The following is a 14,291-nucleotide window of genomic DNA, read 5'->3' as shown; positions in this document are numbered from 1 at the left end:
GCAGACTTTTATTTGGTCTTCCTGGCATCTTTTCTTCCCCCATTTTGGGAGCTTTAAATTTTTTTATACATTTTTATACATTTATACATTTTATATATGTATATGAAATATTTTTCAACTAAAAAACTGCTTTTTCTTGTGACCCACAATCCTAGCACGTTTTGGGAGTTAGAGGGAAAGCAATCAGAACAAGTTCTATCAAAAGTAGTGGCTTGTTGGGGCGCCTGGGTGGCTCAGTCGGTTAAGCGACTGCCTTCGGCTCAGGTCATGATCCTGGAGTCCCGGGATCGAGTCCCGCATCGGGCTCCCTGCTTGGCAGGGAGTCTGCTTCTCCCTCTGACCCTCCTCCCTCTCGTGCTCTCTCTATCTCATTCTCTCTGTCTCAAATAAATAAAATCTTTATAGAAAAGTAGTGGCTTGTTTTACCTTCTTTCTACATATAGATTCTTATTTATGAAAGTATAATTTACATTTCATCTTTCTTTACTCTAGACTTCTTTATTGCTTTCTGTTTCTGGTTTATTAATGGTACAAAATTCTTTCTAAAGAGTGTCATTATACTTCTCATTAGCGGTCTTCTGATTATATCCAGAGGTTTACAGATGTGTGTCTTTTTGATCATCTTAAGTGATTTATGCTCTTGAAGAACCTCTGAGAATACTATCAGAGGAAGGTCATTAAAATCTATAACACCCTTCGAAAAATTTAAGGGTTTAAACATCATCTATGATGAATACTCTGCATAGTATAATACTCCTCTTAATGTAGTCACATTTCTTAGATCCTGATTTATTGAGTAGACCATATGGAACAGAAGTGTTTCTGAAGGAAAAGGATTTAAAAATTACTTCCTCCTAGCAATAAAGTAGTAGATATAAACCTTGTGATCACAGAAAGCTTATTCATAGAAAGCTTTGTATTCATCAACACCTACTCCTTTCAATAATTTTTAGTAAATTTGCCAAGTTGTGCAACTGTCACCATAATCTAGTTTTAGAACATTTTTATCATCCCAGTAAGATTACTTGTGCCCATTTACAGTTGATTTCTGTTCCCACCTTGAGTCCCAGTCCACTGCTAACCTGCTTTTGGCCTCTATAGATTTGCCTTTTCTGGACATTTCATATAAATGGATCATACAACATGTGATCTTTTGTGTCTGGCTTCTTTTATTTCATCAGTTCCTTCTGATGGTATCTGCCAAACTGGTGTGAGATCATTCGTAAGCTCCCAATTGCAGATTGTCTTTCCAGCTTCTTTAGCTTTAGGGTTTTGTTGTTCTCCCCCCCTCCTTTCCCTTTTATCACAGCTTTATCAATTGTTCTTTATCTTCCTTTAGTGATTCTTCTAGAATTTCAGTCTTCTACATACATGTGTCTAGTCGTGGTCCAATCAGGAAACAGAAACCACAGAGTAATTTGAATGGGGAAAATTTTAAATAAAGAATTATTAACTGTCATGGGGGACTGAAGTAATGGGAGACTGGCTCATAAGGAGTAAAAAGAACTCTAAAGAATACAGGAATAGCAGATATAGGTAGCAGTCAGCATCCCTGGGGCTGAGGTAGAGCACCCAGGAAGGAACAAATGTAGGAGATAGCCACATCTCCAAGGCTGAGATCCAGACCTCCTGGCTCACTAGAGCTGGATACGTTCTCTAAGGCTGCAGAGCTGCCCTAAGAGAGTGCCTGGGGATGCTGCCCACGAGCGGAACCATGCCGACAGCGTCAGGAAACCCTTCTGTGGGGCGCCGGCGGGGGCTGCCGCTAGGGAGGGGCTGAGATGCTCAGAACACAAGAGCTGCTGGTGGAGGTGGTTCCTGGGAGGTGCCAGGCCTGTGGCACTTGCCTGAAGCTTTCCCAGGAGGAGCCAGGGCAGGCTGTTTATGAGAAGTACCGCTAGTGGTACTCTGCTGAAAGGCCACCTTCATGGAGGTGTGCTTCCTCAGGGGAAAGTCACATGCCCTACATACTGGAGTCTGCCTAGAGGAGCACTCCAGACTCGGCAAGAGAAACCCCTTCCTCCTCCAGTGTCCCTGCAGTGCCCGCTACTGACAAAGCTTAACATGGTGCCGTCTGGCAGAGGGCCACTGTTTATGAGTCCGGCTCCATCATCATAGAGCAGACAAAAAGAAGGGCAGGTTTGGAGCTGAAAGGCAATAAATTGATAACTGGGATAATACATAAAGACAGAAGTTCATAAACTGTGTTTTCTGACAAGGGTTTAAATTATGTCCAGTTCAAGGTAATCAGTTGATTCTCCCCACACTGCCCTTTTATATAATTTTTTTTCTTTTTTAAAAAGCAGAGTAATTGTGATTCTCCATTTAAAAATGTTTCCTCTCTAGTCAGCAGTTACAGAAAATTCACTGGAGTTAGATCTCCAAATGTGTTGGGTATCACCTTATCTGCTAGAAGGAAAGCAGGAAGGAAACCCAGTGTCAAACTGGTCAGTAAATTCTGAAGTCGACTCTCTTCCTGTGCCTCACTTTGTTTAAATTTGCAGATTTTGCTATGGTACCGAGATCTTAACCAGTTCTTCCCTGATCATCCCAATACCAGTGCCTGGACATGCAAAAATTCTTCTTACAGCATGTCATTTTTTAAATTTTTGTTTTGTTTTGTTTTATTTTTGAATTATTTTCAGTCAGTAGTGATAGCCTCATCTAAAGCATCAGAAGCATTTGAAATCAGTTCTCTTAGGAAAAAATAACTTGCCAAAGAATCAATTAAAAGTTTCACAATGATGTTAACTTCCATCCAACTGAATGGCCTCCTCCTCTCTCTTTACTCTAATTTTTGTCTTAGACCCTGGTCTACTTTTATCCAGATTCTCAACTAGTATTCCAACCACATTAACTTAATTATATGCTTGAACTGACCGGAGAGTCAGCAGAATGCAGAAGAGGCCCAGTACCCACAGGGCCTTCACTGTACTTGGCCAGTGTCAGGTGGCATGTCTCTTTCGATATCAGGTGCTGCTTTTCCCTCTCTGCTCCCAGGGTGAGATCGTCACAGCCAAAACTGTGTGGTCCTCCACACTCTTGGAAGTATTCACAATTAGCAAGGAAGTCATCGCACCTCTGGTAAAAAAAGAGAAAACATGGTAAATATGACTGGACTATGTTTTCCAAAGAGCAGAGAATGATTTTTTTTTTTTCTCTCAAAGAGAAAATGACTTCTCCATGAGGTTGAAGAACTACTAAATAGTTTTTTGAAGACAACGGTTTCCTTAGCAACCATGAATTATCACCACTTCTCTCTGATGTGCAGGATTTTCTTTAATAGCCTGGGCCTACAGTAGCAACATTGGTTAGCTCTTTATTCAAGGATATCTGTCTAAGATTTTCTCATTTTTTTTCTATCACTCCCAACAGGCTGGTATTTGCTTTTTGCTTTTAGCCAGTTAATCGTTTATTTAGGAAATATTTTCTGAAAACCTATTATGTACAAAACAGGGTTATAAGGGCAAGACAAGACTTATATACAAATCCAAGGCAGTATAAGTGTTATTCATATAAATGCTACAAACCAAATGGTCTGTGAAGGTCTACTATTGCCTAGAATTTTTTTTTCTTCACTGGTACTATTTAGAATGGAATAGGCAATAATGTATTAAGATCTGGATTTTGGTGGTACAAATTCAGACAGAAAATGTGATATATGCGAACTTTTGTTAAATAAAATAGAATTTGCTATTTACTAGGCAAAAATTTTGTTGCTGTCTTAAATTTTTCTGTGCTTAGAGAGCATATGAAAATTCATTGACAGGTATCTATTCTGTTCTCTTGCGTATATAGCTTTGAAAACATTGATTTGTTAGGAATATTATTTGAATACACAGAGCCCTGTATTAAGTATTTTGGGCCAAGCAGAAGAATTAGACATGCTCTCATTTCCTCACAAGGAGATTTTATGATCTAGTGGCACATACAAAAATATACAGAGGAAGCGTGAAGAACAATTGAGCTACTTATGGCCAATTGCCAAGTGATGTCATGTAAGCTTTAGTGCTCTGTTGAGGGGCTCAGATGCAGTAGATTGATCATTGTGTAGCTTTAATTAGGAAAGGAATGTCTTTTCAGTGGGCATCAAAGGAAATGAGGGATGAGACTTATCACAACAGCCTTGTTTTCATGACTTGAATACACTCTGTCTGCCTTTCTTGAACATGAGTGCTCTATTTCACATTTTCCCCATCAAACATATTTGGGAAGATCAGGTCTTTGAAGGTTCTGGCATATCATTATCAGAAATCCTCTTCAAAATCCTTTAGCAGAAATAGGCTTTGGAAAGTCTGCCATAGTTTCCTGTAATTATGCGTGAGAATTCTATAGAAAAGATCATGTTGAGTATCTCCATGAACATTTGTTGCTTACCAGGCATCTCCAGGGAGCTGCCAAGTCATAGAAAAGTTCTGTTCTTTCCCGTTCCACCAGACAGACAGGAAATCTTTCCATGAAGCTTTTATAAGGATATAGAAGACTTTTCACATTCAGAAGCAATAGCAATAGTAGTCAGGTGTTAGAAGCAAAGCTCCAGTTCCACATAACATTTTAATGAGTTACCTCCGTGATCCAAGTTCTGTGTTAAGTCTGATTTTAATACAAAAAACCAACTAGACAAGAGTTCTTACCTCTGAGAGTTTATCATTTAAGAGGGCTTGAGATTTCGAGAACGAGGGAGAGATTGGAGTAATTTTTTTGTGTTTCTGCTTGATAGAGGGTGTGTCCCTGTGTGCCTTAGGATGCTTCCTTTTCTCATTCACTTTTTGCACCAAATCTGAGTTTGTGTTCCCACGTGGATTTGTAGCCATTTTGACCGTCTCCGTGCTGTGTATAATGTCACTAATTCAGCCTCATTGTGGCTTGAACAGAGCCAAACTATAAATTATGTGTAGAGCTTCAGCTGGTCTCTGCTCCTTATCCTGCATAGAATGTAACTTGTAGTTGCTACCCTGAGTGCTGAGCTGGCAAAAGCTTGGAATGGTTTCCATTATTATCCCTCACCTCCTCCCTTCCCCTTTCCTGCTCCCCTTATCTCTGGTTTCCATTTAGATGCTGATATCAGAAGGAGCACAGCCTCAAACAGCAAATCCTTCACTTCCTCCCAGTCCTTGTAAGTACTTTTTTTTTTTTTTTTTCAATAAAACCTTGGGTATGTGGAGAAACAAACCTAGTTCTTGGCATTTGGATGGGAAAGGCCATAGATGAAACATCCACATTCACAAAGAGACAAGGTTAAAGTTAAAGTGATGGGCCTGCCTGATGGTGGCAAGACCCCGGAATCGTTGGTTTAAACGGGGTGGGCTCTGGTGGAGGCAAAGCTCACAGTATGGATTGTTCCTTCTCTGCTGACTCTGATACCAGAGGCCCCCAGAAGATCAGGTCCCAAAAGAGAGAACAGTGATCATGATTTCTGATTATGAAATCTAATTGAACCGATTTCACATCGTAGATCCAACTAGGGGAAATAATAGCTCGTTTGGGAGCAGCAAATAGTCCTTTATTGTTCACAAGACAGTTTTACTCCATTTATTTTGTAAACAGCTATTATAACCCCCATTTTGCAGTTAAAGAAACTGAAGCTCAGAGAAGGGAAGTGATACAGAATCCCTAACTAGCAGTGCCATGTAATGCTATTAAGTGGGATTTGAGCCCAAGTCTTCAGACCATAAGATCAATATATTTTCCTCCCTGCGTGTGTCTGAAGATGATGAGGAAAGAAGCCAAGCTGACCAGGGGTGCTGCGAGTGTTCTCAGCCCAGAAGTCACAGGGTATAATATCAGATCCTGGAGGGAAGGCTCCCATCTTCCTGTCTTTTCTCTGCGCTCAGCCTTCCTTGAATCTCCTTTCCAGCTCTCACTGCTTCCTTCACTCCACATCTGCGGAGGCAGTGGCCATGGGACTCCTGAAGCAGTTCGAAGGCATGCAGCTCCCAGCTGCCTCAGAGCTAGAATGGCTGGTTCCAGAGCATGATGCCCCTCAGAAGGTAGATTTCGTCAGCTTTTTTCTTTTCTTTTTTTTTTTTTTAAAGATTTTATTTATTTGACCGAGAGAGAGAGAGAGAGAGAGAGAGAGAGAACAAACAGGGGGAGTGGCAGGCAGAGGGAGAGGGAGAAGCAGACTCCCTGCTGAGCAGGGAGCCTGATGTGAGACTCGATCCCAGGACCCTGGGATTATGACCTGAGCCGAAGGCAGATGCTTAACTGACTGAGCCACCCAGGCACCCCTCTTCAGCACTTTTTCTCCACCTGTTGTCCAGCCCCAGGAGGCTGTGAGCCTTTCTGATGCTGTTCTCCTTTGTCACATGTCCCCCATCTAGAATGAGTGTATATGTTTCCTTCCTTACACATAGAAGCCATTCGTTACAAATGTGTTAAATGAATGAATGAATGCATGAATACATGCTTGCCTGGGTTTTCCCTAGCAATGGTCAAAACAGGAGATAATGACTCCGTCATTCTCCTTATTCCACATGACTGCTTACTAGACCCAGAGGTGGAAGTCCTGTATTGTGACCACCTTTGAGACACTGTGAAAAAGTGAACTGTTCATATTCTTCTTTGCTCTACAGCTGCATGTAGCATAATAAGGGCCCTGGGGTGGGTTCAGGGACAGCATCAGCAATGGTTGCCACCACACTGAAATGCTGTTTCTGTTCCTTTTGCTTCTTGGAACACAAGGCCCTCACTTCTAGTAGCCTGGTGCCTTAGTGGTTTGTTTTGAGGGCCAGGTTTCCTCAAAGCTTTTACCTGAGGTGTTCTTGAAACGTCTTTCATTAACTGTGTTTCTGTGATGGTCAAAGGGTCAAGTATGTGTTCCCCCAGACTATCTGTGTTAGATCCCCCTGTGCTTTTCTCCTGCAGCTCCTGCCCATCCCTGACTCACTGCCCATCTCACCAGATGACGGGCAGCACGCTGACATCTACAAGCTGCGGATTCGTGTTCGTGGCAACTTGGAGTGGGCCCCACCCCGGCCTCAGATCATTTTTAATGTTCATCCAGCCCCAACGTGAGTAGGCAGTGTTTGTGTCCTTTGGGAAACGGATACATCCTCTGGGTTGTCGGGGCTGTCTCCTCACCTTCTTGTCTCTGCCTCCACCTCTAGCTCCCACACAATTCTGTTCACTTAATGGCAGAGAGAGGGGATCACCCGTCTGGTCACAAGTCTTAACTCCTGCTCCTCCTATTGCTTCCCAGAGCTAACCAGAAATGAGGTCTTTTATCACTGGCCTTCCCAATTATTGCCTTCCTCCCAGTAGTTTGTGAGCTTTCTGGTTTTTCCTCTCTTAAGATGGATGGTTGCTTTTCTTTCCTCTTGTTCTTTCCTCTGTCCTATTTCTCATCTCTTACATTTGTACAGAGAGTATGGTTCATTACTGGGGGCTGTCCCTGCCTAGATCTAAATTTTAATCTAGTAATCCTCAGTTTGAATTGGTTCTCCCAATGGGTTCGTTTGGTCCAACTCCTAAAACGCAATAGGTGAGCTACCCCCCCTTCCTATACTGAACAGGAACCCTATGTTTGCCTCCTTGTCCTTACATGGCAGAGGCCTCATGTAGCTGGTATCTGCCAAAACCCCCTCCTTCCCCCCGCCTCAGGAGGAAGATCGCGGTGGCCAAGCAGAATTACCGCTGTGCTGGGTGTGGCATTCGGACTGACCCTGGTGAGCATCTTCTCCCACCCCCATGCTGCCTCCAGCGGCTGAACCGTCTCACACACTCGGGAGAGGGGCTGGTCAGAGAGGTAGTGAGAGGAGGTGACAGAGCAGAACTGGGAAGGGGAAAGAAGGGGCCTGGACCTGGAAGGTAGGGCTAGGCAAGATCACTGGCAATCAGAGGGAAGTTATTTCTGGGGGCACGTTACCAGTATTGTGTAATGAAGAAGCCAGGTTCTTGGAAGTCGGATCTCACCATCTCTGGCAAAGTTTGCTTCCTCAGTGGCCTTCGGAGGGGGACACAGAAACCACAGGCCCCACTCCATGGGTTTCTGCTAGCTTTGGGAGCTCATACAGAGGTGGAAGGAGCTGGGTGGCCATCTCTTCCTGCTCTTTGAAAAGGAACCAGAGGGCTGCCTCACTGGCTTGTAGATGGGAAAGCCACATCTGACCTATGACTTTCTGGTTTTCCAGATTATATTAAGCGGCTGCGGTACTGTGAGTACTTGGGCAAGTACTTCTGTCAGTGCTGCCATGAAAATGCCCAGATGGTCATCCCCAGCCGGGTTCTGCGCAAGTGGGACTTCAGCAAGTACTATGTCAGCAATTTCTCCAAGGACCTGCTTATTAAGATCTGGAACGATCCTCTCTTCAATGTGCAGGACATCAACAGTGCCCTCTATAGGAAGGTCAAGCTGCTCAATCAAGTCCGGGTAAGAGCCTTGAAAGGCCACATCCCAGATTCCCCTCCTCATCCCTCATCCCCTGCCTCTGTTCATACAGGCGTTGCCAGCATCACCACAGTCCTCTCTGTCATCATGTCAGAGCTCTCACAGTCTCCTCACTTGTGCCTCCTCTGCGTACTTTCTCAGGCTCCTGCCCTTTCCCACCTGTCTGTCTAGTTAGAGCCTCAGACATGACAACGGCAGCTCTGAAGCCGTAGATGGCACTCAGTGACAAAACCAGGAGTTCTCCCTGCACTGAACGTATGCTGCAGGGAAAAGGGCGTATGGGGGTGGGGGCGGGGAGAGATTCAAATGCTGGATTTCTCAGTGGCGCTCAGCTGTGTATGTGATTGGGGAGCCCAGCCTAGCAGAGGGGCCCTTCTTGACGGGAGGTCATTTTAAAGCAAGTTGTTGAGTTATGGATGTAGAGAACAGTTTGGCTCTGGCTGCTGCATGCAAAGCTTCTGGACCCCCACGGTATAAGGGTACTGGTCATTCTAATGGTTTTTTCTCTCCTCTTCATACCTGCTCTTACTACCCCCCACTCAACCATCACAACGTCTTCCTCTTCAGCTGCTGCGGATCCAGCTGTATCACATGAAGAACATGTTCAAGACATGCCGACTGGCCAAAGAGTAAGTCTTGTGTGGAGGCCAGAGGCCTCTTGCTGGGTTATGTCTCTGAAAGAGACATGCCCCAGCAGTTGTCCCTTATTATGTGAAGAGGGAAAGTAGAGAGATTTGCAGAAAACTCCAGAAATGGTAAACGAAAAGCCTGCAGCAGTAACACAGTTACAGAGCAGTACCCAATCTCTGGTTATTCTACCCAGGGCAGACCTCCCACTCTTTGCAAGCTGGCATGAATCACTGTGCAGAAGGGCATAAAAGTCACTTCTCCTCTCCAGGCACCTAGTAGTGTGGAGGGTCTGGGGTGGTCTGGACCACCTAGGCTGGCTGAGTGTTGCCCACCCTCATTGCCTCTGCCTGGGACCCTTCTCTTCCCTGTCCTGCTTCCGGATAGAGATGCTTCTGTTTTGATGTGCCACGTAAAATGTTCATTTTCTGCACCTGCTTACTTCCCCTCACTTCCTGTAGACTTCTGGATTCCTTTGACACAGTTCCAGGCCACCTGACCGAGGATCTCCACCTGTACTCCCTGAATGACTTGACTGCAACCAGGAAGGGGGAGTTGGGGCCCCGGCTTGCTGAGCTCACCAGGGCAGGGGCTACCCACGTAGAGCGATGCATGGTGAGACGATCTCCCTTTAGCATGGGACTGGGCTCAGGGATATGGAGAGTGGGGTGGACCCGGGTTCTTGCTGTGCAGTTCCAGGAAGTTGACATGGTCTGTCAGCACTGTGACACAGACCGGGCAGGATTGCTCTTCCCTGGGTTGCTGAACGGCGAAATCATTCAGGTGTGAAGAACCTGGAATTTGAAGAGGATGTGGTGCTGGCATAGCTCCGGGTAACGGGCAGGACTGAGCAGACCTTCAGTATAGAATTGTCCTGCTGTGCGAGAAGAACCCTGAGTTAGAATCTGGGGAGGGCCTCTGCTTTACTGTTTTCAATTGTGTGACCAAAGGAAATACTTTGCCCTCTCTGCAGTAAGTCTCAATTTTCTTATCTCTAAAACGAAGATAATTTCTTATCCTTTCCTCTCAGGATTTTTGTGAATCGATGAAATAATTTATGTGAAAGCATTTTGTAAGCTTCGTTCTATAGATGCAAGTGATTATCGTCCTTGATAAACCCAATGTGCCAGAAATTCAGAAGTTCCATTTTTAGAATTTTGCATCTTAGAATATGCCCAGTTTGTGTTCCTGTGACAATCCCAGAATTAGAGCTTAAAACAGGGCATATGTAGAGATCAGAAAGGCTTCGCTCTAACCTCATTCAAGGCCGGGTGTTATTTTGGAGAAATACCCTTGTCTTCACATTTTATCTTAATTGGCTGTGGTTCCTATTTCAAAATAGAAGCATCACCCACACTGGAATTTTGACTTTAGGAAGCCCTTCGTGGCACCATTCCTTCCTTTTCATCTCTGCATCGCAAACCATTCTTGTGGTTGGAGTTTCTCAAACCCTCTTGTACCCCCCTTAAAGCTCTGTCTCACACTGCCCAGTCCTGGCCTCAGTTTGGCTCTCATGCTCCCAAGTCCAGCTGGCTCTCTTCCCAGAAGGCGTGAGAACCCCTGAGAGCCCACTCAAGTCTTATTTATATTTTGCTCCTTTCCTCACTTGTGTTCATCCCCTGGTGCTGGTTCCTGGTATGCTGCCCCTGATTTTGCTGCCTGTCTCTTTCCTCCCCAGCTCTGCCAAGCCAAGGGCTTCATCTGTGAGTTCTGTCAGAATGAGGATGACATCATCTTTCCTTTTGAGCTGCATAAGTGCCGGACCTGTGAAGGTAAGAACTGGTGCCAAGTGTGGAGTGGGCAAACAAGACTGAAGCCAACGCTAATTTATTTCCCTTAGCCTTCCCTGTTAACAGGAGTTGAGTTTGACTCAGCAACTCCCTATTTTCAGCCCGGGCTCACCAAGCCTTGGTGGCGAGCAGGGGCTGTGGCAGTGACTTACTTCCAGCTTGAGATAATGCAGATTGTTCTCTGTTCTCTTCCCAACCTGAATAGAGTGTAAAGCGTGTTACCATAAAGCTTGTTTCAAGTCTGGAAGCTGTCCCCGGTGTGAGCGGCTGCAGGCCCGGCGGGAATTGCTGGCCAAACAGAGCCTGGAGTCTTACATGTCAGACTACGAGGAGGAGCCCATGGAAGCCCTGGCCGTAGAGGCCACCGTCCTGGAGGCCACCTGAAGAAAGCACATTAAGCCCTCTTTCCAGGGGCCAGGGTCACATGTAATGCAGAACTGAGCCACCCTTTTAAGGACTTTCCCCACTTGTTTTTTTTTCTCTAATTATTATCCTTATTATTTTTTTTTTAATGACTTGTCTAACGTCCATGTAAATCAACCTTCATTAGGTTGGTGGGGTCCAGTCTGTTGTGACAATTTGTAGGTACCGGGCATTTTCATCAGAACTGACACGTGAGTCCTTATGTGAAACTTCTAGTGCCTCTGCCAGGGGAATGGATGGTGAGACCCAATTCTTCTGACATCCATGGCCTTCTGTACTTTGACCAGATCTGGCTTCAGCTGCATTTCAAGTATCATTTCCAGTTTCATTTTGTTTTAGTTCTGGAGCTTCTGTGTCAGGCCTTTCCCAGCCAACTCACTTCTCCTTTGCTGCTGAAATAGGAGGATGGAGTTTTCTCTCTCTGCCTTGGAATAGAGTCAGACTGGGCCCGGAGGAGAAGCAGCAGGGAATGGGACTACATCGTGGGCATTCTGTCCAGCTTACATAGGTAATTTTTGAGGCCGTAAAAACAGCATTCTTACCTGGAATCCTCAGAGACCTCAAGGAGGCCACCATGACCTCCTTGTTTGAAATAGTCTAGGCGTCGATGATGTCACAGACTGACTTTCTTTACCGTGGTGGGCTTGAAGCAACGAAACAGCACTGACACTTAAGCCAGGCCCCTTCGTAGCCTTCTAGCAAGCATCAGTGAGGCTGCCACTCTGTTGTTTCGAGGGCATTTATTCGATCGGAGGAGTTGTTGGCCTCCTCTTACGCGATGAGGTCTCCTTTAGTCAACCTAGCTCTGGTGCAGGTATGATCTTCCAAGCCCGGGCAAGTTCCTGATGCCATCCTAAGCTGCAGACAGAAACTCCATCTGCTATCTGATTTGTGGGTCCCTTGCCACTGTGTCCTCTGTTAGATGGTCATTTTGGTTCTGAGTGAAATTACGGGCCTACTCCATTCTCATCCCCTTCCTGCAACATAGCTGGGACCCTCCCTGGTGGCTGAACTCTTGCCTTAGTTTCTTTTGTTAAAGTCAGTGTGGGGGCAGGGAGATGTCTGCTATTAGTGGGGTTAGAGAACTTGGCCATTTGTGGGCGTGAGTGTGAGTGTGAATGTTCCTGTGTTCTTGGGATAACAAGAGCCTTTATGCCTATTAACGCACTGAACTCTGTAGCCTGGTAATATCCATATGTTCCTTCTTTTCATGTTACTAATTTTAACACACACATACCTTTTCTTAAAATGTGCATTTTGATGGGACCGTCAATATGTTTGTGGTGTTCTTTACGTTGCTGTGGCCCCTGACCCCTACCTAGAACACTGGCCGGGGGTGCTGTTCTGAGGGCTGGCAGCTCTGTGAACAAGAGCCCACAGCACTTTTTTTCTGGGACTGACTTCTTATATACGTATGTTTCCATAATTGGTTGCTAGTAGAAAAAACTTGCTGTGGACGCTGCCCCAAGAAGCTGAACAGAAAGTAGCACATGGTCAGTGGAAGCTGATGAGTGGCTGAGCTGGAGGCCACCAGGAGTCTCACAGGAAGTAGAAGGGGCAGTAAAGTAATGGCCAGAGCTGAGGCTTCACCTGGGCCGGAGGGAGCAGGGAGGAAGTGACCCACAGCGCTGGTCTCTCTGCCTCAGACTTAGGATCAGGCCGGAAGACCCTGAGGCTGTTCTCCCTTTAGTTCGTGGGGGAGGCTCTGAAAGCCAAGGCCTCCAGCCCAGCCCGGTTTTGAGGGGCTAACTAGGAGCCCCGTTGTCCTCCGTTGGCCCCACACAACTCAAGTCTTACTAAGGGTTAGGCCTCCGATTCGGGTTCAGGGGTTTGTAAAAAAATGGTGAGCTGTGTCCAGTTTTGGTATAAATTACACATCTAGCTCCTTACTCTTAAGTCACTACACTGGAGGAGAGATGCACTGTCATTATTGTCCTGCCTGTTTTGTATTAGCAGAGGACCAAAGGATGGAAAATGCTGGCAGTTTCCAAAGTTGAGCTCAACAATCTCACATGCTCCTGGTTTTTCACTTATTTTTCTCTACCTTCCCCATTCCATCTCCTTAGATTGCGTATCTGTTTTAGTGACCCTGACACTCTGCTGTCATCACTATCCAAATACCCATTTATTTATTTATTTGAGAGGAAAGAGTATGGGATGTTTGAAAGCACTTTGCAACTTACAGCGGTATCTAAAAACCCCCTGCTGTTGTGGGGAAAAGCTTTGAATGCACTGAAGAGCTTTCCTTCTGAATGAAAAGGGAGGGAAGAAGTGTTCTTTTTTATAAATAAAGGGAAAAAGGTTAAAAGTTTGCTTACAAGGTAGAGACAAGGTTCAAGACATAGCAGAAGAGTGGAAGGCAGATATTTTCCACTTAAATGAGGCTGTTGTTGACTTTCTCTGCCAAGGCTTTAGAGCTTTTGTTGAATTAACATAAAAGGAGCAAGAGTCTAAAGAGAGATGTTCTGTTTGTGTACAACTCGTGTTCTGAACTGGATTTCTACTCGCTGTAATTCATACATAGCCCAACAGTTTATTGTCATCTTTAATAAACTAAGGAAATGAAATTCCTGCCTTTTATTTGTCTGCCTTGACTATCAGGAAATGGTATTGAGTGTCCACTGTAAAGCAGGCATGTATGAAAATTCAGGAGGTTTCTGAATTATAATGCAAAGAAAACTGGACTTTCCAAGTCAGGAAAAATGGGTGTGAGAATGTGTTGTCACTGACTTGCTGTGTGACCTTGAGCAGATCACTTTGCTTCTCTGGATTTCTGTTTCTTCATCTATCAAAGATATGGGCGCTGGTCATTACCAGTGCCCCCTACCCATCCTCTTCATGTGAATATCTTATTTTAAAGTCAGGTGCCTGGCTGGCTCAGTCGGTGGAACGTGCGACTCTTGATCTCGGGGTTGTGGGTTCAAGCCCCACATTGGGTGCAGAGCATACTTAAAAATTAAAAAAAAATCTTTAAAAATGAAAGAAAATAAAAATAAAGTGAGGTAAATCTTTCTCTCTACAGCATCTAAATTGTATCAGATCCTTTGGTTCTCAGTTCTGTG

The 14,291-nt window shown here is 45.0% G+C and overlaps 1 protein-coding gene across 5 annotated transcripts in view; it reads left to right on the top strand.

Moving 5' to 3' along the window:
• RUBCN (rubicon autophagy regulator) overlaps positions 1-13,796 on the top strand; it is a 61,395-nt gene extending 47,599 nt beyond the window's left edge. For 3 of the 5 annotated variants that reach the window (XM_034999957.1, XM_034999955.1, XM_034999953.1), the window contains 9 exons: positions 5,056-5,116; positions 5,858-5,990; positions 6,868-7,013; positions 7,603-7,667; positions 8,133-8,371; positions 8,957-9,018; positions 9,478-9,631; positions 10,695-10,788; positions 11,012-13,796. In XM_034999957.1, the coding sequence (XP_034855848.1) occupies positions 5,056-5,116; positions 5,858-5,990; positions 6,868-7,013; positions 7,603-7,667; positions 8,133-8,371; positions 8,957-9,018; positions 9,478-9,631; positions 10,695-10,788; positions 11,012-11,190 (1,133 nt within the window). In that variant the 3' untranslated portion in view covers positions 11,191-13,796. The remainder of the gene's footprint in view (positions 1-5,055; positions 5,117-5,857; positions 5,991-6,867; positions 7,014-7,602; positions 7,668-8,132; positions 8,372-8,956; positions 9,019-9,477; positions 9,632-10,694; positions 10,789-11,011) is intronic. The other 2 variants (XM_034999956.1, XM_034999954.1) reach the window with 1 other exon arrangement.
• Positions 13,797-14,291: the final 495 nt, after the last annotated feature.

This window comes from Mirounga leonina, unplaced genomic scaffold, assembly GCF_011800145.1.
Source record: "Mirounga leonina isolate KUSES-001 unplaced genomic scaffold, KU_Mleo_1.0 Mir_115, whole genome shotgun sequence".
NCBI classification, from domain to species: domain Eukaryota; kingdom Metazoa; phylum Chordata; class Mammalia; order Carnivora; family Phocidae; genus Mirounga; species Mirounga leonina.
This window is presented reverse-complemented; position numbering and strand designations above follow the sequence as displayed.